This window comes from Thalassophryne amazonica, chromosome 15 (genome assembly GCF_902500255.1).
Source record: "Thalassophryne amazonica chromosome 15, fThaAma1.1, whole genome shotgun sequence".
NCBI lineage: Eukaryota > Metazoa > Chordata > Actinopteri > Batrachoidiformes > Batrachoididae > Thalassophryne > Thalassophryne amazonica.
This window is the reverse complement of record NC_047117.1, coordinates 69,488,894-69,513,811: the sequence shown is the minus strand read 5'-3', so window position 1 is coordinate 69,513,811 and position 24,918 is coordinate 69,488,894. Positions and strand designations below refer to the sequence as shown.

The window sequence follows — 24,918 nt, the reverse complement described above, 5'->3', positions numbered from 1 at the left end:
CAGAAAACAAAATTTTGCATCCATAAGAACAGTTCAAATTAAATGCCAAGTGCAAATAAAATATACAGTGAGCAGATATAATTAAAATGAGATAAAACTATAAATGTAATGATAATCATTCTTGGTGTTGTGTTTATTGCCTTTTATTGCACTGATTTTGTCAGGCATTTTACTACCATTTTTTAAAACATGCTTTATAAATAAAATTCATACTATTCAGCAATATTATTGTGCAAATCAGGGGGTCCCTGTGGTTCACTTCCTTCCTTTGGGGAATTATTTATGTAAATGCAGGAGATAATTATTTGCATAAAGATTCCAACTTTGCAGCCACCTACACTTAAAGCCTGTACACAGGGATATCGGGGAGTGACGGCACAATCCTTCCTTCCAAATAGAGCAGCACAGGTGGATGTTATCATGAGTACTGTAGAGGTGTTTGCAACAGACAGTTTAAGTGCACTTTTCAGGAACTAAGAAAAGCCCCATGATAGTAATCACATGATGAGGCTTGGCAGAGTATGTCAGGTGACTCGACTTGGCTGCCTAAACTCGCTCGGCCTGGCAGGCTTGCGCACGCTCTCCATTATTGTGTCAATGTATGGATATTTCTAGTCTGCCCGCAGTGCAATGAGCAAGTATACACAGGTGGTTAATTACTGCCAAAGCTAGTTTGGCTGTTTGGCACACGACCGCTGCACGCTCATACCACAGAGAACCAGCAAAAGAGGCAGAGAGAGAGACAGAAAGAGAGAGAGAGAGAGCCCTTGATTTTAGTTTTGGAATGCCTCCAAAATCCTGCAGTGCAGGGAACACAGATGAGGAGTTGCAAAGGTATTGAAAGCCAAGAATCGCCATGAAAAAAGGGGAAGGATAGAGGGAGGTAAATTTCTTTGAAAGCTGAACCATACATAATTTAATTACCTGTTTTACAACCCACTTTGAGATTTGTTTACAACATGTCTACAGTGGACCAGAACAGTAAAGAAAAGTCCACCTGGAGCTACATATGAAGGGGTGACTCTTTAAAGAAGCCCACACGTTCCATTTTATGTAATCAGCTGCTGCGGTTGGAACATATGGACACACATGAGGTTACAGGACAAAGGTGTTTGATGAACATCTGAGTCTTTAGGACCCTGGTGCTTCCTGTGTTACTGTACGGATGTGAGACTTGGATGCTAAAAAGCGACCTAAGATGACAACTAGATGTCTTCAGTACAAGGTCTATTAAGAGGATCCCTGGGGACTGCTGGAATGACTTTGTGTCAAATAAATGGTTACTTGGAGGTGGCAACTTGACAGAGCAGCGGGAAAAGGATTTGAGATGCCCCAAACTGATCTGGACTGAAGGTGTCTTATTTTCATGCATTGCAGAGCTATTAAAGCAACAAGCTAATATAGTAGAATGGACTGACTTCAATGTACCTGCATTCTACACTTTGCAAGTGTAAAATCAAGGAAAATACAAGTATTGGACCGAAACTTCACATTGGCTCAATAGTAATTAACTTAGATTGCGATCGAGACCTTTGTTTTTCACTTGGGGTCATCACAGCAGATCAAAGGTGGATCTGCACTACCAAAATGTGGACTTGGGTTCGATTGACGGTTATGCTAACCTGTCTGGGGCCTTGGACCAGACACTTCAACCACATTGTCCCAGTCCGTCCAGCTGTAAAAGAGTACTAGCCTTAGCCTAGGAAAGTAACCAACAGTGGTGGGCACTGTTCAGCTAATCCGATAACCGGTAATTATCAAAGCTAATGTTTTTGCTAGCAGATTAGCTTTTCAGATAAGTTTTAAAACCATCAGCAGACCAATTATCTTCTGATAAATTTAGTTCCGATAACTTTCAGTCCGCTAACATTTTTTTTTTGCTTGTAAAATGAGCAAAGTTTAATGGTTAAAAACATTTGTAAACCCTAAAATCAAACATTTTAGTCCCTGTCGTGTGTAGATCAGTAGTTTGTGGCAGACTGGCTGTCGCTTGCTGATGACATCATCAATAACCGCAAGACGTGATTGGCCGGTCAACGCAGGGAGCATTGTGGGTAGTATAGTTCAGGTTCACTTTGGACGTTACACTGTTGCCGTCTGCTCGACACAAACAAAACGGACTAATTTTAACATTATTATTATTATTATTATTTTTTTGTGGCTGACTGGATCATTTAATCGGCAAGACTCGGTGGGAGAGAGGAGCTCTCACGGCACAGCTGTGTTACAGAGGGACTTTTCTTTACTGTTTAGAGCCTGTTTTGGATAATCAGGGTGCTTTATGTGGATTTATTTTTCTTCAGAGTTTAATGAATCCCACTGAAATTAACAGGTAAGAATTTATATTTACTACGTGTATTTTACTCTGCCAATCAATGCATTAATGGACATATTTTGGTTGTTTAAGCCGGAGGGTTCAAAACATGTGAAAAAAAGCAGCAGCTTTTAGCTCGTAAATGATGGTGTATCTAATAGCGAGATAAACTGTGACATCTAATACTGTGTTTTACTGCTTGTTTGGGGTTTAATTTTTTTATTCATTCATTTTTTTGTGCGTTCTTTTTGTGTTTGTGATCCTTGAATTTACCCAGCAGCCCCTGTGGCGCTTAAAGTGAAACTGTAATCTGATGTGGCCGTGTCCGAATCAATACTAAAAGTTATCAGTTATCGGTTATCTGTAATAAAGATAAAAAATTTTTCATAGTTTATCGGTTTAGCATCATAAAATATAACTTTTCAGTTATTGAATTAATGGTTATCAAAGCTAACTTTTTGTTTAGCTGTGCCCACCACAGGTAACCAATAATGGACTAGTGTCCCATCCAGCAGAAGTCACGTCCAGATACTCTCAGACTTGACTCGCCTTGACTCGACTGGACATGTGGTTCGGGTCAGGCGTTTCGATTCGAGCATTTCCGCTGTCAACCATATTTTAATATCAAGGGAGATCTACTTGAATTATAGTCATCGTTTGCTATTACAGCTGTTTTACTTCTCCCAAGCTTTCCTTCAAATGGAAATGTGATGATTTATTAAAGCCGCAGCTTGTGAGTGTTTCACAAAAGCGACAGTTTGAGCACCGTGTCATATATTTCCCAAAACAAGCCTCCATTATTGATCCCGCTTGATTTATGGTAACATTTCGGTGATATTTCACCGCATAATGTCTTGTAAACGTATCTTTCACAACAACACATCTGATGGCATTGATTTGATACACCAAGCACAACGGCATGATCACAGACGGCTGGATCTCCAGCCTGAATGTCAGCGAGCGGGAGTATCTTGTTTGGAGTTTCAGACATTATTACTCCTTTCGGGGGAAAATTGATTTCATAAATATTTGAAGGGTGCGAAACGAGGCCCCCGCTGAAGGTTAGGCCACGTAAAGCTTGAGGAATTCTCATAATGTAAAGTGTGCAGGAATGCTATCAAAGGACTTGTTTCATTTATATACAGTGCAAGTAACATTTCTCTCCAGCATTGTGTAACATTTCTCATGGCTAAACACACCCACAGGAGCCAGGTAGTGTATCACAACGCTACCTGATCCAGCCTGAGCACTTAGTCAGTACACGGAAACTCTAATGTACTGTCAAACGCTCTCTCTCTCTCTCTCTTCTCTCCATGTCCCTCTTTCTGTTAGTTGAACCATCTAATGGCTTTGGTTACAGATACGTTCTGTTTTTTTTTGTAGCTGGGGGGCAGGGAGTCCTCACCCCGATGCACCCATTGTTTATCAGATCAGCATGTATCTCAACTCTCATTGGACTCTATTGTCCCTGCGCTACTTTTCTTTATAGTGGTGAATCTATGCAATTGGTACCGCGCTCTATTTGCAAGCATGCAGTCAATTATACTGCAGATAAAAACCCAAACATGCAGATATGAAAGGATATGTGATAAGGGTGAAAACACACACCGACATAATCTGTTTCTGTGGAGTATGCAGGTGCGCGCGTGCACGGGTTTGGTGGGGCATTAAGCAGGTATCAGGTTGTATTTCCATCTGCTCCAAAGAGGGCTCTGATAGTCCTATTATTTAATCTGCTGGTCATTCTAGACGCCAGGCAAGAGCCGTTTAGCCAGACATAACTGAATGCTTCAGTGTGAGAGATCACCTTGGCCGTCTGTGCGGACCGTGGTGCCAAGTCTGTTCACTCTGATGTTATCAGACAGACTCAGAAACAGGTAGAAGTTTTTTTTTTTTTTTTTTACAGTGTCGACCCCCTATACTGCAAAGCAACCCCAAGCAAATTTTTGGACCGGTTTTATAATCTTCATTATAGTGTCAAGTATTTTTTTCCCCAACATACAAATACAAAACTGTCTTTCCATTGCCTTGTGTCACCATAAGATGAAAGAGAAAGTATTCCATTCTGGTTCATAAACTGAGGCAATTTCATCAGAGTTCAAGATTAAAACAAGGTTTTTCCTGTCATTTTCAGGAAATCAAGTTCAACTGCCTCAAATGGGAACTAGGGTCCACGAATAATTACTACTGTCAAGCCTCAGTAACCAGTGAGGTACAAGGCAGGAGCATTTTATTTGAGTCAAAGTTTACAATGTGTCCACTCATGTTAAAAAAAGTTCAAAAGGCCAAATTATAAATTTGGGGACCCTGAGTAATTTCAGAAAAGAATAAGCTCTCCATCATCAGCACTAACTGAGATAAACCAGAGATTCCCTAAATTTGGGGACTTTCCCCATTTTGAAACATTTGAACGCTCATAACTAACCAATGCTGACACCAACATACACTTATTATACATCAAAATGTCAAGCAAAGTCTCCTCTACAAAAGTATCCACTTCAATCACATACCACCTACCACAGCTCAAACGCCAAGCAAATAAAGGCATAAATCAAAATTCATTTTTTGGGCAAAAAACCCTCATTTACTTCTACCAAGTATTACTTACTTAATTTTTTTTTTTTTTTTTTTTTTTTTTTGCATCCACAACATCCCCTAGGTCTTTTAGCTGATCCAAAGTTTTGCATTTTTGACCTTGTACAAGCTGAGAAATAAATCATAATGTATGGGTGAAATAGGCCCTCGGACTTAAGAGGTTAAGGAACAATCTCTTTTATGTCAGAAGTCACAAGACACAATTCTGGAGAAATGTTCAAATGGAACAAACATGTTATTTAAGGATTTGCGGTTTCTAAGGCAAAAATTTACTCTCTACCCTCAGGACTGAATGAGATATAGCAAGGGACTCTTTCCTTTGGGTTAAAACTCAAAACACACATTTCAACTTAATTTAAGGAAAAATGTTCAGCAGGTGCAAAAAGAAACTCGGGGCCCCTGAACGAACACAGGTCAAAATCAGCTCTTTATCCTCAGTACTGACTGATAAATATTTACAGACTATCTCTGTTTGGTCAAAAGTCAAAAAAACACAATTTTGGTCATTTTCAGGAGAAATATTCAGTTGGATCAAACGCTGGGATGCAATGTGAGAACCTTTGGTCAAAAGTCAAAACAAGTCTTTCAATTCATTTTCTGGAAAAAATGTGGAACTGCAACTAGAAACTTGGGATCACTGAGAAATTCATATGGTGTCAGATCAGTGCCAAAACCACACTCGTGTAAAAAATGAGTTTGGGAGTATTATATAATTTCGCCCACATAGCGATGAACTGCGCACACAAATGATCAGTTATCAATTATCAGGGCTGTCAATCACAAATGACCAATCACAGCAGAGCCAGTACCAACCTGGTTCCCTCCTCCATAGTTCCAAGCCCTCCCCCCATAGTGCCATACGTTTCGAGCGAGAGACCAGGATTCCCCTACGCGTGAGCAGAAATCAACTTGGACAAAGTGGGGGGCTCGTCCTCTCTCGCAGCACCTTTTCCCATGCTCAAGGGAGGAACCATTTAATTGGGATGGGAGGTCTTGTATTTTTTACCATTTTATGAACAGTGATTAGTTGTCAAGTCATGTCAAGTGTGGGAGCATGTGCTGGCGATGCACTGGTGATACACTGGCGATGCACTTCGCTACATCCACAACACCACTGAACTGCCTTGGGTCCTGGATGGCAGCTACAGAGGCAGACAACTGGTCCATTCCTACATCTCCAAAACAACCATCTATCTGCCGCAGACAGATGAAATGTGGGCATTCTCTTGACGTTCTCCAGCTACTGAGGTTCTCAACACTAGGTCGCCTGCGTGCACAATCATGCACAAACGTGTCATATGGCCAAAACATTGAAACAGATGCTCCCTTACAACACAAGTGATACTTCTCCTCATAATCTTTCTCAGTAACCACTTGTTTGATACAGAGTCATTCCAGTGATACCCAAAGATCCTCTGAAGAGACCTCTTACTAAAGACATCCAGCTGTCACTTGAGGTCACTGGCTAGCATCCAATTTTCACAACCATACAGCAAGACAGGCAGCACCAGGACCAACACCTCTGTCCAGCAACAATGTGATTCCATAAGCTCGTCTCAGACGGCTCTTGATGTCAAAGGTCGATGACCCACAGACATGTATGTCACTGCCGAGATAAGTGAATATCTCTACGAGTTCAACACTAGATAGTGAGATGCCTTCTGCTGACATACAGAAACGGCAGTACATACATGGGTGCACACAAAGACAAGGTTTAGTAACACTTTCTAGGGCATATTATTTAACACAATAATAATAATATTATTTAACACAATAATAAGCATTAACTGACAGTACATTACATTTTAAATGGATGAAACACAGTTAATTCTTAAGCAACTGTTGGCTAATGTTTATTACCGCATTAAGTAATGTCAATAAATGTACCAATGTTGTAAAGTGTTTCCAAAGTTTATAATGCACAACTACAACTACTTCTTCTTTGTGCACCTTGCATACTGACCCAGGATTTGTTGCATGTCATGTTGTTTCATATGTCGGGATATACTCATGCATATATCTCCTGGCACCTTAACATAAACCATTTTTCTTGAATCGTTCACTATATGTGAGCTTCATGCAGCAGTAAGTTTAGTTCATCATATGCAGCAAAAACTAAAAGTTATTCTACGTCTGACAGTTTAAATTCTTCCACAGTATAAAGCTCTGTCATTACTTGAGTAAAGAAATCTTATTTTGACTCCTTCATCTATATATTTTGGTATTTTCCAGTTCAGTGCCTGTCCTCTTTACTTTATGTGTAATATGGCCTGGGGTTCCGCTGCTCTCTCTCGAGCATTAACGTTTTTGGTCCAAAGAACAACTGAGCTTTCAGCTGCTTTTCAAAAATAGCTGTCTTCTGAATGAAGTAAACTGTATCGAATTTTGTGATACGAAAACTAAATCGTGAGAAGCAGCACTCTGGGAATCACTTGAGATTCAGCAGTTTTATAAAAAAAGACAAAGGCGCCGTGTTTTACGGTAGCTTTGCCTTTGGACAAACCCTCTAAGCTGAAAAATAGAGTGGAATATCATCAAGGACACAAAAATATTTTTAACACACTGAACCTGAATGTGTCTGTTATGCAGCAGGCAGTAACTGTGAAACTTTTAAGTGTTGCAATTTTTTGGAGAAAATTACAACACTTAAAAGTTCCACAGTTGTTGGAGTGCTCTATATCACTTCATCGCTTTGTATTGCTCATCTCTCCCTTCACATCCTTGGAAAACATTAACATTTCAAAGTATTTTAGTATGTAAAATAAGAAATTAGAAACACTTGACATGTGAATTGAAATATTTTACTATGAGAGGCAACTTTTAATAGGCTCATGTGCAAGTAGTCAAAACATTCAGAATCCTCACAACTTCTTTTGTTTTAATTTCAATAACTGCTTAATTCAACACATGAATGGTTAACAATTCTCTTTCTTTTTAGAACGTTGCATTCAGCACTTAATGAGATTCTTGTAAACAGAATTTCTGAAAAGGTTTCCTTCAATGCACAAAATGATGGATGTTCGTCCATCAAAAGAAAACACTTTGACTCTGAGGTCCTTCACATCACGTTGTGAGATACAGACAAGCTTTCCATTCTGAGCATACCATTCACTTTTAATTCTGACCTTCTCATCCTGTGCCTTTGTCCTTATAGAAGGGTAAGCAGTAGGTCTGGCATCATCACCTGTGCTTGCTTCTGCCGCGTCTTTATGCGGACTTTGTGCTTCCTCGCTCTGGACCTCTTGCACTGAATCATCTTGTATACATGCTTTTCTGAGCTTTGCATTTTCAGCATCTCTGTCTTTTCTTTTGAACATCTGAAGAATTGTTTTGTTTTTGTTTTTGCTTCTGAACAAAAGGCTTTTACTCTTAGTGGTGGATGGCTCAATCCAAATATTGATGACATTGATACCAACGCTGGTATTGATATTTATTGATTGATACCAGTGTAATGAGATCGATAATTTAATTTCAGTTTCTCTCCTGTACACACTACTGCATTCAGAAAAAAAAGTTTTGTGTTGTACTTCCAGAACACACATTGCACTTGAAATTCTACTTGTTTTATAACATTTGTTCTTGAGCCATAATTTTGTACACTTTATTTAAGAAAAAAAAAAAAAAACTCCATAAAAGAAGTACAATGGGAGAAATTTTTGTATTGTAGTTTCTGAACACTAAATGAAAATTTAATTTGTTCTCAAGTAATAATTTTCTGCACTTTGTTTATTTGAGAAAAAACAGACAAATTGTTTTGTTACAGTTTTGAACAAAAACCTTTATTATGATAATCAAGTATTTTCTGTTTATCTACATATATACTTTGGGAAAATTCTGTCCTAGGTTTTAAGTAATTAATAATCCAACACTTAAAGGTTATGAAAATGAATTCATATGTATCACTTTGATGATGCATCCACCTTAATTCTAAAAACGTGTCACTACTGGTATCAGTATCTGCGATACTGGCCATGCATTTAATTGGTATCAAATCACACCACCAGTTAGTCGCTACTTTGATGGTTTTCCCTCTCTTTTTCCAGAACCAGCATCTAAAACTAGTCACAGATACGCTGTCTAATGTAACACATGACAGCATGTAAACCAACTACAAGAATGTTTAGAATTTAAGGAATCCTTTATTATTTCTCCCAGTGCAAACACCACTAATAACCCATAGTCTGTCATCTGTTTGTGAGAAAATCAAGGGCACCGTTTCACAGGGAAACATGGGCATCCACGTTGCTCACATTTCAGTCATGTCGAAAATGTCTGAGCTACATTCTGTGATGTTAGAATAAAAGTACACAATATCCTAAAAGAGATACGCATTTTATTTGGGAGATTTTCTGCACTAAATACCTTCCTAATGACGGTCAGCTACCTATGCCAGACGTTAATGTCTGGCACGTACCGATCAAAATCACTAAACGTACACTTCGGAGGTATTTCGGGACGACATACCAGCATTCAGTGAGGAGAATAACATTCTTTTCAGATGACATATAGTAGATGAGTTTTTGCTGAAACTGTGGTCGTGGCTGGTTTTGCATGTTAGCCCTCCTCTCTTACCACAACTACGTACATACCACCTCTGAATCTTTTACCGCTATGTAGTACTGGACTTCACCAGCTTACTTTCACCCCTGGTTATTACACTATGTTAAAGGTCAACATTTGTACCAGTTTGTCCTCCATCAGAATTTATGTGTTATCATAACAATTTATCAAGCAGCTGAAACTGCTTATTAAAAAGTCAATTTTTGTTTATAAACCAATACAATGACCAAAAATATTTCTTACACATCACAGTTAGTGAGAAGAAAGGGAAATGGACAGCATCCTTTGGAGTCTTGCAAATGGAGATTTTTTTTTTTTAATGCAAGGAATTAAAAAATAAATAAATAAATAAAATAAAATAAAAAATTCCTTGCATTTACATGTTCACTTGCCAATGGAATAAGTGAAAACTGACTTAAGATTTCTCAAAAAAGTTCTTGAAATTAGCTAAATGACTCATTTTATGTGATATTTTACAAGCATTAGGTAGTGTTACATCTTTTACAAATAACACAGCAGCTTACAAATCTTGCGGTGAGTCAAAAAAGCTTGTTTAGTCTCAGATACGGCCAAAAATAAGACTCCCATAATCTCATTTCTCTTTTGTACCCCTTCCCCTTGGCCCTACCCCTACCCCTACGCCTACCCCTTTAAAGCAAGGGGTAAGGCAAAGGGGTATGCCTCTAGCCCTATGAATTGAGACACCTCTCCGCCTTAGCAGAAAAAAACTGCCCGTGTCAATCTGCTGTCTTCACTGTTTGTTAACATGGCAACCGAAATGCAACTTGTTACAGTAGCCTGTTTGCTCTTTTTATTTTCTCGCCTTTCTGTGTAAATGCAAAGAAATAGAAGAAGTTGCAGATTTCTTTGATGCATCGCAATCATGTCATGTTAATTAATTAATTTGTAATTTATAATAATAATAATAATAATTAATAGTATTAATAATTAATTAGTAATTGATTGCTAATAATACTAATAATAATTAATCAATAATAGTAATTAATATTATTTGATTAATCATTAATTGATTGATTAGTAATTAATTAATTAATTAGTAATTTAAATAATTTATAATAAGAATTTACTCATTTATATAGCCAAATTACAACTAATCGCCTCAAGGCGCTTCACAAACATCATTTAAAAGCAGAATAAAATGAAATAAGATTAAAACACAATAAAAAAGTTTAAAACATAAATAAGTAAAAGAAGTAAAATAATAAAAAGAATAAAAAAAGACACACAATCATATAAAATACTAATGATAAAACAGGAAAACTATTTATTTAAAATAAACACGAAATATATCAGTCTGTGTGCAATGAATGTATACATTATACAAGTTTCACTTTTTGAATGGAATTACTGAAATAAATCACCTTTTTCTTGACATTGTAATTATATGATCAGCACTTGTGGGTATGTTGATGTATATCTCACCCATATTGGCCTCTCTTCATTGGCTTCCTGTTAATTCTAGAATAGAATTTAAAATTCTTCTTCTTACTTATAAGGTTTTCAATAATCAGGTCCCATCTTATCTTAGGGACCTCATAGTACCATATCACCCCAAAAGAGCACTTCGCTCTCAGACTGCAGGCTTACTTGTAGTTCCTAGGGTTTGTAAGAGTAGAATGGGAGGCAGAGCCTTCAGCTTTCAGGCTCCTCTCCTGTGGAACCAGCTCCCAATTCAGATCAGGGAGACAGACACCCTCTCTACTTTTAAGATTAGGCTTAAAACTTTCCTTTTTGCTAAAGCTTATAGTTAGGGCTGGATCAGGTGACCCTAAACCATCCCTTAGTTATGCTGCTATAGACTTAGACTGCTGGGGGGGTTCCCATGATGCACTGAGTGTTTCTTTCTCTTTTTGCTCTGTATGCACCACTCTGCATTTAATCATTAGTGATTGATCTCTGCTCCCCTCCACAGCATGTCTTTTTCCTGGTTCTCTCCCTCAGCCCCAACCAGTCCCAGCAGAAGACTGCCCCTCCCTGAGCCTGGTTCTGCTGGAGGTTTCTTCCTGTTAAAAGGGAGTTTTTCCTTCCCACTGTAGCCAAGTGCTTGCTCACAGGGGGTCGTTTTGACCGTTGGTGTTTTTCCGTAATTATTGTATGGCCTTGCCTTACAATATAAAGCACCTTGGGGCAACTGTTTGTTGTGATTTGGCGCTATATAAATAAATTGATGTTTTGGGCTGCATTTAGTTCTGTTAACCTTATATTTCTTTTTCAAATTCTCCCATTTTTTGCATCCAGCTCTATTTCCTTCAGAAATTTCCTTGACAAATAATATCAGTCTATTAGGACGTCAGGTTATGTGTTACACATATACATGTGTGTATATATTTTCCAACATTGATGAAACTTCTCATTTTCTGCCTCATTTTCTTATTAGGAGACGAGTGTGTTCAGGGCTCCCTGTTTGTTTACAAAGTACACACACGTTACAGACCTTGAAATCCAGCAGCAGGGATTGATATTATCCAAAGATTTATGAACATACAAATTAACGTGCTTACACTTTATCATGATTTTCTCCGCTGTGAGATATAAAAGTGTCTTATCGTAGCGTTCGTGTGTATGCGCATTTTAAAGCCTCAGCACACGAGCGAAGTTATGATATTCTTCAGAATGACAATATACGCAACATGCATCCAGCAGCATACACGTTGCTGTCATAGACAACTGTCTGTAAAGTTTTTGGGCAAGTTCTAACATTCTAAACAGCGTAATTTGTAATGAAAGCCGCTTCATTTGTGCAGCTCTTTCGGCATCATATTTGTTTTTTCTGAGACAGCGGTAAGCTCCTCCTACCCCTCCAAACGAAGTGTGCATCCGGATTCACTCCAAATGGAGGGGTTTGAAGCCCTTCGCCTTCCCCTCCGCCTCGCTACTAAAAGAGAATTGAGACACCCCTCTGTCACTCGTGCCCGCACAAAACGGAGGGGAAGGGGTAAGGGGAAGGGCCAAGGGGTAGAATTGAGATTCAGCCTCTGTCTTCTAATCCTAACATCTTTGGAAAATTTTATTTTGGTAAATAGACTGCATTTATATAGTGCTTTTCCTTTTATATCAGATGCTCAAAGTGTTACAATGATGCCTCGCATTCACCTATTCATACAGACACATTGACACACCGATGTCAAGGTGCTGCCATGTAAGGTGCTCACCACACGCCGGGAGCAATTTGGAGATTAAGGACCTTGCCCAAGGGTCTGCAGTGATTATCTGGCCAGACTGGGGTTTGAACAGAAGATTCTCTGGTCTGAAGCCCACTGCTTATCCACTGGACCATCACAAGTGTAGATTAGATATTTTGACAAGACAAATATATGTGGTATGATTTTGCAGTTTTGCAGTGTCTTTAAACTATGATATAAGGAAAAATGATAAACTGGCCATCATGAGCATTCAGCTGTAAACACTTGATACATTGATGCTTCCATTAACCTTCTACAGCATAATTTTGCTTGTGGCAAAAGATAATGTGGGCATAGACTTAAGTGAGTCATTGCAATAATGTTAGTGACGCAGGCAGATGAAAGATTCCACTAAGTTTAAGAAATAATCAGGTCTACTTTAAGGGTGTCTAACATCATAGTCCAAGATTCGTCAAGGCTGTCTGTTACAGCATTCCATGTAGGTCCACAACTTTTGCTGCCTCTCATTGATGGACATTGGTCAATTTAATCATTCAAACTGACGTGTATGGATGCTTGGTTCCATCTCCTCTGTTTGCCATGTTGGACATTTCTCTGTTGTACTTTATAAATTCTTATCATTGGTAGTATGTCCAAAACAAATGGTCACCCCTTTGAGTCTGGCCTGCCTGGGGTTTCTTCCTACAATCAATGTTACCTATGTGCTTGCACTAGGTGGTTGGTAAGGTTACAGCTAACCCTTGTAAAGCACCTTGGTGTGACCTGTGTTGTGATTTGGTGCTGTATAAATAAACTGGATTGAAGTCAAGCCATGACTATGTCAAGTATTTTGTAATGTTTACAATTTCAGGTAAGAAGGCTCATATAAATGTCGCAAACACCCTAAACTGTAGTTTTGACCACCTTTGGTGGGGGTGGTGAGACTGAGGGTACCCTCTGTAATTTGAAGCATGACATACAGTAAAAAGAAATAGCTTGGTGCTATAAGTGGGTCAAATTATTTTTCACCAAAGGACCATCCCTCCAATGTTATAGTAATTATTAACCTACTTTTTGAGTTAGAATATGCACAAAGAGGCAGACAGATGGCAGAAAGATATATAAGGGTGTAACGTAGACAGATCAAATATCAACTTTAAAGTCATCGATTTGATTACTTCATACACAGACCCCTGGATCGATGTATGGCTCAATTTTAATATTATGAATAAGTTGAATTGGATGCTGCTACGTCTACATCTTCAAACTTTCACAAAAGTTCAAAGATTGCTGCAAGGCTCTTATGACAATGGTCACAGGAATAATACAAGGTAAATGGGAGGTACCAGTCGGCAGTATAATGACTAAGTGTATCTGTTTGAACTTTGTAGTTCACAGTTTGTGAATACTGTCATTCCAGTTCACAATAGAAAATATATGCTGTACCAACAACAGCTAGCTTTTTTTGCTTCTGCTTTTCTTCTATCCTGCACTTTCTATTACTGTATGTAATGTGGCCCCAAATGCTGGAGCACAGTAGCAAAAACCTGGGCTTTCAGAAAATATATATACAAACGAAAGCAATGCCACATTTTCTAAGTTATCATGGAAAAATAATGCCTACATTACACAAAGAATTGTATCTGAGTGCATCATATTGCAAAGAATTACTCATTCCAAACGAAAAATATTGTTCCCAAATCATACTGTATTGATATATGTATTGTATTGTCTCATAAGGGAGAGATGCACACCCTTAATAATTACTCATCATGCAAACTAGATTAAGATACAACAGAACATTGCAAAACTAGAGTACTTACTGTATGGGACACACTCATACTGGACTTCAAGGTATTTGTATGTGCCAGGACAGGGGTCGGGGAAAACATCAGGCCCAGCAACCACTGCACACTGGGTACGGTTGTTGCATCTGTACAAAAAAAGGGCAGATATTTGAGATGAATTTATACCAAAGTGCAGAGAAAAACTCATACAGAGACCCCGACATACATTAAAGCAATGTGACATCCAGTTACTCACTCACCCAGACAAATACTTATTCAAAATGTGTTGAAGGCCTTTTAATAATCAAAGGAGAGCAATGTAACATGTACTTACCCATAGATTACACGAATGGAATCAATGGGTTCACTAGTACACAATGGCTATTGAAGAGCTGTTATACATGAATACTTCTGGTGTTCTTGCAGGAAAGAGAACAATAACCTCTGACTTCAAGAGTTTGCCTCAGACTTCAGATAATTACTTGTAAGTATCAGGGGGCCTGTCTCTTGACGAGAAAAACTTTTTCTTACTCTCATTAGAGCAGGTTATAAAAGGCAGCAGCACACTATGCATATTTATATGTGATAGCATGTAAGATATCAATTTAAAAGAGCACATATGACATTTATGTGTAGGCGTGTGCAAGAAAAAAAATGTCAAACCCATTGTCAAAGTTTCATATCTTAAATGATATTGGATGTGTGTAATATAATGAAAAAAATAATTGTGCAGTGAGGAATACTGACAGCGATTTCAATGGTATTATTATTATTTATTACTATCATTTATTTATTATAAATAATAGAACTGAAAAAAGCATTTGTGAGATTACTGAGGACCTGTCCACAGGTACATGGGCATTTTAGAAAAGGTAGTTAATCTATGCATTTTGGCTTTTCATCCAAATCCAAACTGTGTTTCAGGTCACTGAAAATTGAGCTTTTGCCAAATTCTTTTGAAGGTGAAGATTTTAAGAAACTGTGTGCAGATGAGGAAAATTTAGTTATTTGGTTTTGGTTTTTTCAGCTTTCACTTGGCCAACATGGGTTCATGGTCTTGACAGCACTTCACAATGTGTTTTGCCTTTTCATTTGGACAGAGATTTTTTTTTTTAGTCTGTCCTTGTCTTTAAAAATACCTGTGGATGTGTCAACTTGGTCTTAATCAGCCCTGGTGCATATTTACATTGTATACGTTGCATTGGAAAAATCTAATAAAAACATAATTAATTTGAACAAATTAGCTCTTGTAGGGCAGAAAACAATCTTGAAACAAATGTAATTTGTTTGTTAAAATGTAATTTGCGTGCGTGTGTGTGGGTGCCTGTGTGTGCAGAGTACAATGGTACCAAACGTATGGAACCAAATTTGCACTCTAAATGGAACCAAACTGCACTCTAAATGCAATGCAACACAAATGGGACGAATAATCCATGTCATGTGACATACAAAGCACCAATCAAACGACAAGGATCCGCTCAGCTGTTACATAAAAACGGCTGGAACATCAGCTTTACTGTCCACATTGAACCAAGTTTTAGAACACCATGGACTGAGATGATGCAGACCAAGAAAGAAGCCCCTGCTTCAAAGTCAACACTGTCAAGCTGGACTGAAATTTGTTGCGGCTCACATAGACAAGTCAAATGCCTTCTGGAGAAAATTTTTTATGGTTGCTGATGGTTACCAAAAGGATCTTATCGAGGGCCAACTGACTAAGGGACATTTAACCAAATATTAGTGGGGGTGTATGTGTATATTTGAAACTGCATATATAATTTTGACGCTATGTGGAATAGAGAACATCCAAAATAAATTTAAACTTGTGCACCCAATTCTTGTTTCTTAAAGACATTAATGATGTATATTGTATAATCTTTACACCCTGGAAAAAGAACAGTTCAAGTTCATGACCAGCTTGTGTAAACTTCTGACTACAACTATTTATCACTGTACTGAAATTGCACTGCATCTGAAAGCTTGGTGCCACCACTACTATTGTTGTCTGGAGCCACACACACACACACACACACACACACACACACACACACACACACACACACACACACACACACACACACACACACACACACACACACACACACACACACACACACACACACACACACACACACGTGGGGTCTGTGCATTGTCATCAAACCCGCATGAAGTTGGAGAATGTGACTGGTTAGTTTCTGATTGTTCCATCAATAGTAACACCCCTCTCTCCTGCTGCAGTTGAGGGAGTCCTGTTTCATTCCAGCCCTCTCGCTCCTCCAGCTGAAAGGAGAAAATGAGTCATTTTGCTGTCTGCAAAATGCGCAGTGAATATGACGATATCATCCCAGAAAAACGTGTGTAAATTATTAAACATAATAGGCGTATTAACAAAATTTAAAAAGTGGTTTGGAGGTTGAAGTCTCCACTTTCAACACGTACTCAAAAAGACTGTCAGAGTGGAGCAGATTTTAGGCTATGCCCACTTAATTAGGTCATTGTTAGGTTCTGACATGAAGGTGCATCATTTGACTCGAGAGGGTTAAACAAATTTTCACAAATCCATAACGCTGTATGGATTTGTATTGTCTGTATTGGTCTGCTTGAGGTTTCTTCCTCAGAGGGAGTTTTTCCTTACCACTGTTGCTCTGGGGGTTGTAAGGTTAGACCTTACCTGTGTGAAGCGCTTTGAGGCAACTCTGTTGTGATTTGGCGCTATATACGAGGTCTATTAGATAAGAAACCGACACTTTTATTTTTTTTTTAACTATATGGATTTGAATGACGTGCGATTACACCAATCATGCTCGAACCCTCGTGCGCATGCGTGAGTTTTTTTACGCAGGTCCCGCCCTCTCGGCTGAATTCCTTTGTTTCACACGCTGCTCGAGACGGCGCGCGTTGCTTTATCAAAATTTTTTCTGGACCTGTGAGGAATATCCGAGTGGACACTATTCGAGAAATTAAGCTGGTTTTCGGTGAAATGTTTAACAGCTATTGAGAGATTATGGGGTGTTTCTGTTGGTGTAAGGACTTCCCACGGAGCGGGACGTCGCGCAGCGCTTCCAGGCGCCATCGTCGGCCTGTTTCGACCTGAAAAGATCCTAATTTAAGGCTTAATTCACCCAGGACATCGTGAGAGAACAGAAGATTCAGAAGAGGCTGGCATGAGGACTTTATGTGGACATTCCACTGTTTAAGGACATTTTTTAATGAAAGACGTACGCGCAAATTCGCCGAGTCGTTTCCGTGCCGACTCGGCAAATCTGTGTGTGCCGCGACAGGAAAAACACCTCCGTGTTGAAAACCATTTGTAAAATTCAGGCGGCTTTTGATGGCTTTCAACAAGTGAGTAACTGAGAAATTGTTTAACAGCTTGGGCATGTTCCAACTTGCCCGTTAAGGTTTCCAACAGAGGTGTTTTTCCTGTCGCGACCCCCTGCGGTCGAGTGCGGCCCGACATGCGACTCTGCCCGCACGTTCTTTCATTACAAAATGTCCGTTAACAATGGAATGTCCGAATAAACTCCTCATGCCGACTTCTTCTGAAAGTTCTCTGTTCTCTGACGACTTAATGGATCAACAGAGCCTGAAATGTGAAAGTTTTCAACTTGAAACGGCGAGACGCTGCGAAGCGCAGATCACTGTCAGGCACCGTGGGCCGTCCTTACGGCGACACTACCAGACCAAAATCTCTCATCAGCCGTTAAAATTTTTACCGAAAACCAGCTGAATTTATCGAATGGTGTCCACTCAGTTGTGCCTTACAGTTTTGAAAAAATTTTTATCAAACAAAGCAGCAGTCTCTGAGCCATTCCTAAACAATGAAAAATCGACGAGAGGGTGGGCAACTCCTCACTCAAAGACTGCCCACAGGCGAATGATGTAACCGACAGGCGTGAAAAAACTCTCGCATGCCCACGAGGGTTCAAGCATGTCTGATGTAATCACACGTGATTCAAATCCATATGGTTTTTGAAAAAAATAATAAGGTCGGATACTTTTCTAATAGACCTCGTAAATGAAAATAAAGTGAAAATAAATTGATATTGTATATATATATATAGTATAGTATTTGAGAGCGTTATGTAGAATGGTATCGTTTATCACCTGACAAAGTTTGACCCGGAGCTGATCCGGATTGTAGATTTTGTGGACATTTAAATTGTTGTGTGGGCCGCCAGAAGAGGAGGTACTGCTGGCCCACCACCACCAGAGGGCACCCTGCCTGGAGTGCGGGCTCCAGGCACCAGAGGGCGCTGCCGCCTAACAGGAGTAGCCGGGGTGACAGCTGACGCTCATCACCTATGACAGCTGTCACCACTCATCTGATCAACATCAGTATATCAGCAAGACGTCATCTCCACCTCTTTGCCGAGATATCGCTCTACCAAGGAGGTAATGTATCCAGCCTAACGGATTATCTTTTGACCATTAAATACTTTTTGCCTTTACACAGAAAGAGAGAAGAACAGCAGGAGACTGTATTTTGGAGAAGTACTCACATTCCTACACTACAGTGTTTTTCCTGACGAGAGGTGGAGGTGGTGTTTCCACCCTACGTGCTGCTGGGTGCAGACGCACCCACATCTGACTGTTTCTGTTCCTCGCCAGCAGTACTGGATCCGACGAGCGGAGGCAGTGGCCACCTGGGAGTTCGGGACTTGGCGGCTCCAGTATTCCCGGGGTTCGGTGGCGGAGGAAATCGGGTGGTTCCGGTTTGACTTGGACAGACGTCTCCTATCTTCGAGCCTGCCCACACGACACCGTTGGAATTCGGCTTATACTTGGACATTGTAATCAGTTGTGTTTGTTGTGCGTGTTTCACAACAGTAAAGCATTGTTATTTGACTTCCTCCATTGTCCGTTCATTTGCGCCCCCTGTTGTGGGTCCGTGTTCCTACACTTTCCCAACAGGATATCTCGGCCAACGTCATGGATCCCGAGGGGCGTCAACCGGCTGTTGAATGGCCAATGGAAGAACAGGGCACACAGGCGTCCGCAGGAGGAATGATCGGTGAGTTGCAGCGGATCCTCACCGCTTTCACGGCTCGGTTGGATTTAATAACCGAGCAGAACGTCCTCCTTAACCGCAGGGTGGAGGCTCTCGCCGCGCAGGTGGAGGTGCGCCCTCAGGGCGCTGCTGCGGCTCTCCCTCCTGTCGACCCTGTGCGTAACAGTGACGTTCCACAGGTCGTTCAACGACCCCTCCCACCTTCCCCGGAAGCATACATAAGCCCTCCAGAGCCGTACGGAGGTTGTGTGGAGACGTGCGCGGACTTCCTTATGCAGTGTTCGCTCGTCTTCGCACAACGTCCTGTCATGTACGCGACTGATGCTAGCAAGATAGCTTATGTAATAAACCTGCTTCGCGGTGAGGCACGTGCTTGGGCTACAGCGCTCTGGGAGCAGAATTCACGGCTCCTTCAGACATATGATGGGTTTGTGAGGGAGTTCAGAACAGTGTTCGATCACCCTAATAGAGGAGAGACCGCTTCAGCCGTGCTGCTGTCAATGAGACAGGGGCGCCGGAGCGCAGCTGCCTATGCAGTTGACTTCCGCATCACGGCTGCGAGGTCCGGCTGGAATAGCACTGCCCTCCGCGCCGCCTTTGTAAACGGACTGTCATTGGTTCTAAAGGAGCACCTGGTGGCTAAGGACGAACCGCGGGATTTAGATGGGCTTATTGATCTCGTCATACGATTAGACAATCGGTTAGAAGAATGCCGTCGGGAACGAGACGAAGGGCGTGGCCGGGCACGCGCCGTCATTCTCCCTTCTGGTTCCGACCGCGTTCCGCCCTCCCCACGCTCCACGGCCCCTGCGCTCCGTGTGGTCACAGCTCCCCCTGCTGACGAAGCTATGGACATGAGCAGGGCTACATTTAGGGCACCAGATACACAGAGGAGGCTGGCCCGCAGAGCGTGTTTTGTTTGTGGCTCGATGGAGCATCAGGTAAGAGACTGCCCCGAGCGGTTAAACACCAACGCCCGCCCCTAGAAACTGGGCTAGGGGTGGGCCGAGACATTCACGTGGGACACACCCACATTGCCACACGACTCCCAGTTACGATCCTTTATGAGGATTCAACCCTGAAGGCCCCAGCACTGGTGGACACGGGCTCTGAAGGGAATCTGTTAGACAGCAGATGGGCCAGGGAGATAGGGCTCCCTCTGGTGGCGCTGACCTCGCCTGTGCAGGTGCGAGCACTAGATGGCTCCCTACTCCCTCCAATCACGCATAAGACACCACCTGTAACTCTGGTGGTGTCAGGAAATCACCGGGAGGAGATCGAGTTTTTTGTGACTCCTGCTACCTCCCGTGTGATTTTAGGGTTCCCCTGGATGTTAAAACACAATCCCCGGATCGATTGGCCGTCCGGGGTAGTGGTTCAGTGGAGCGAGACCTGCCATCGGGTATGTTTAGGTTCCTCGGTTCCTCCCGGTTCCCAGGCTAAGGAGGAGGTCAGAGTCCCACCCAATCTAGGGACGGTGCCGGTGGAGTACCACGACCTTGTAGATGTGTTCAGTAAGGATCTGGCACTCACCCTTCCCCCCCCCCCCCGTCCATACGATTGTGCCATTGATTTGGTTCCAGGCGTTGAGTTCCCGTCCAGCAGGCTGTACAACCTCTCACGACCTGAGCGCGAATCAATGGAGACCTACATCCGGGACTCTTTAGCCGCCGGGTTGATCCGGAATTCCACCTCCCCGATGGGTGCAGGTTTCTTTTTTGTGGGTAAAAAAGACGGCGGACTTCGTCCATGCATTGATTATAGGGGACTGAACAAAATCACGGTTCGTAATCGATACCCGTTGCCCCTGTTGGATTCAGTGTTCACGCCCCTGCATGGAGCCCGAATATTCACTAAGCTAGATCTTAGGAATGCGTATCACCTGGTTCGGATCCGGAAGGGAGACGAGTGGAAGACGGCATTTAACACCCCCTTAGGTCACTTTGAGTACCTGGTCATGCCGTTCGGCCTCACAAACGCCCCCGCGACGTTCCAAGCTTTGGTTAATGATGTCTTGCGGGATTTCCTGCACCGATTCGTCTTCGTATATCTAGACGATATACTCATCTTTTCTCCGGATCCTGAGACCCATGTCCGGCATGTACGTCAGGTCCTGCAGCGGTTGTTGGAGAACCGGCTGTTTGTGAAGGGCGAGAAGTGTGAGTTTCACCGCACTTCTTTGTCCTTCCTAGGGTTTATCATCTCCCCCAACTCCGTCGCTCCTGATCCGGCCAAGGTTGCGGCGGTGAGAGACTGGCCCCAACCCACTAGCCGTAGGAAGCTGCAACAGTTCCTCGGCTTTGCTAATTTCTACAGGAGGTTCATTAAGGGCTACAGTCAGGTAGTTAGCCCCCTGACAGCCCTGACCTCACCAAAAGTCCCCTTCACCTGGTCGGATCGTTGCGACGCCGCGTTCAAGGAGTTGAAACGGCGCTTCTCGTCTGCACCCGTTCTGGTGCAGCCCGATCCTAGTCGCCAGTTAGTGGTTGAAGTGGACGCCTCGGACTCAGGGATAGGAGCTGTGCTGTCCCAGAGCGGGAAGACCGATAAGGTCCTTCACCCGTGTGCCTATTTTTCCCGGAGGTTGACCCCGGCCGAACGGAATTATGACATCGGCAATCGAGAACTCCTTGCGGTGAAAGAGGCTCTTGAAGAGTGGAGACATCTGTTGGAGGGAACGTCCGTGCCATTCACGGTTTTCACTGACCACCGGAACCTGGAGTATATCAGGACCGCCAAGTGGCTGAACCCCAGGCAAGCCCGCTGGTCACTGTTCTTCAGCCGTTTTGACTTCTGGATCACCTACCGTCCCGGGACCAAAAACCAGAGATCGGATGCCCTGTCCCGGGTACATGAAGATGAAGTCAAAACGGAGTTGTCGGATCCACCGGAACCCATCATCCCGGAGTCCACTATCGTGGCCACCCTCACCTGGGACGTAGAGAGAACCGTCCGGGAGGCCCTGGCACGAAGCCCGGACCCTGGAACTGGGCCGAAGAACAAACTCTACGTCCCACCAGAGGCTAGGGCTGCAGTCCTGGACTTCTGTCACGGCTCTAAGCTCTCCTGTCATCCAGGGGTGCGAAGAACCGTGGCAGTTGTCCGGCAGCGCTTCTGGTGGGCGTCCCTAGAGGCCGACGTCCGGGATTATATCCAGGCCTGCACCACCTGCGCCAGGGGCAAGGCTGACCATCGCAGGGCTTCGGGACTGCTCCAGCCGCTGCCCGTGCCCCATCGCCCCTGGTCCCACATCGGCCTGGATTTTGTCATGGGCCTCCCGACATCCCAGGGCAACACCACCATTCTCATGATAGTGGACCGGTTCTCCAAGGCGGCCCACTTCGTGGCCCTCCCGAAGCTCCCGACGGCCCAGGAGACAGCGGACCTCCTGGTTCACCACATCGTCCGGCTGCATGGAATCCCAACAGACATCGTCTCCGATCGTGGTCCCCAGTTCTCCTCGCATGTCTGGAGGAGCTTCTGCCGGGAACTGGGGGCCACGGTGAGTCTCTCATCCGGGTATCATCCCCAGACCAACGGGCAAGCAGAACGGGCCAATCAGGAGATGGAGCAGGCCCTGCGTTGCGTGACAGCCGCGCACCCGGCGGCCTGGAGTACCCATCTGGCCTGGATCGAGTATGCCCATAACAGCCAAGTGTCGTCAGCCACCGGCCTTTCCCCTTTCGAGGTATGTCTGGGGTACCAACCTCCTTTGTTTCCGGTGGTTGAGGGAGAGGTCGGTGTGCCCTCGGTCCAGGCCCACCTATGGAAGTGCCGTCAGGTGTGGCGTGCCGCCCGTTCTGCCTTGCTGAGGGCCCGGATGAGGACGAAGGCCCATGCAGACCGTCGGCGGACCCCGGCCCCTACGTACCGGCCAGGGCAGGCAGTGTGGTTGTCCACCAAGGACATACCCCTTCAAGTGGACTCCCCCAAACTGCAGGACCGGTATATCGGTCAATTCAAAATCGTCAATGTCATCAGTCCAGCCGCAGTGAGGCTTCAGCTTCCGGCCTCACTGCGGATCCATCCCGTTTTTCACGTGTCCCGGATCAAACCCCATCACACCTCACCCCTCTGTACTCCCGGTCCGGCACCACCTCCTGCCTGGATCATCGATGGCGAGCCGGCTTGGACTGTGCGCCGGCTCTTGGACGTCCGTAGGATGGGCCGGGGCTTCCAGTATTTGGTGGACTGGGAGTGGGAGGGGTACGGACCTGAAGAACGCTCCTGGGTGAAGAGGAGCTTCATCCTGGACCCGGCCCTCCTGGCCGATTTCTACCGCCGCCACCCGGACAAGCCTGGTTGGGCGCCAGGAGGCGCCCGTTGAGGGGGGGGTCCTGTTGTGTGGGCCGCCAGAAGAGGAGGTACTGCTGGCCCACCACCACCAGAGGGCACCCTGCCTGGAGTGCGGGCTCCAGGCACCAGAGGGCGCTGCCGCCTAACAGGAGTAGCCGGGGTGACAGCTGACGCTCATCACCTATGACAGCTGTCACCACTCATCTGATCAACATCAGTATATCAGCAAGACGTCATCTCCACCTCTTTGCCGAGATATCGCTCTACCAAGGAGGTAACGTATCCAGCCTAACGGATTATCTTTTGACCATTAAATACTTTTTGCCTTTACACAGAAAGAGAGAAGAACAGCAGGAGACTGTATTTTGGATAAGTACTCACATTCCTACACTACAGTGTTTTTCCTGACGAGAGGTGGAGGTGGTGTTTCCACCCTACGTGCTGCTGGGTGCAGACGCACCCACATCTGACTGTTTCTGTTCCTCGCCAGCAGTACCGGATCCGACGAGCGGAGGCAGTGGCCACCTGGGAGTTCGGGACTTGGCGGCTCCAGTATTCCCGGGGTTCGGTGGCGGAGGAAATCGGGTGGTTCCGGTTCGACTTGGACAGACGTCTCCTATCTTCGAGCCTGCCCACACGACACCGTTGGAATTCGGCTTATACTTGGACATTGTAATCAGTTGTGTTTGTTGTGCGTGTTTCACAACAGTAAAGCATTGTTATTTGACTTCCTCCATTGTCCGTTCATTTGCGCCCCCTGTTGTGGGTCCGTGTTCCTACACTTTCCCAACATAAATTTAATACTGAAAAGCCCATTTGGTGTACATTTTGTATTATATCTCAATCAAAGGTGCCTCAGTCACTCACATTTGTGACAATGAGGTGCAAAGCGGCACTCTCAATGAATAGACCAAGTTTGATCCACATCTGATCTGTATTGTGGATTTAGCAGACATTTGATTTTAACATTGAAAAGCCCTTTTAATCTATATTTTGTATTATTTAGCCTCTGTACAGCCACTTCTAACAGGACTTTGACCTTGAAATTTTTCTCCAATGTAAAATTTTGTGGAATTGGAAACTAGTGTTGGCGGAGGTTTGCACTCTACGAGTGCGGTGCTCTAGTTTCAATTCTTTTAAAACAGACCGCAAGGTATATTGTTCAACAAATCTATCAGAGTGAAGCCAATTCCCTTCTTGTTTGTCATCCTG

At 43.2% G+C, this 24,918-nt stretch overlaps 1 protein-coding gene across 1 annotated transcript in view; it reads right to left on the bottom strand.

Moving 5' to 3' along the window:
- adgrl3.1 (adhesion G protein-coupled receptor L3.1) overlaps positions 1-24,918 on the bottom strand; it is a 479,593-nt gene that overhangs the window by 273,606 nt on the left and 181,069 nt on the right. Inside the window, exon 5 of the mRNA XM_034187839.1 lies at positions 14,436-14,545. Within this exon, the coding sequence (XP_034043730.1) occupies positions 14,436-14,545 (110 nt within the window). The remainder of the gene's footprint in view (positions 1-14,435; positions 14,546-24,918) is intronic.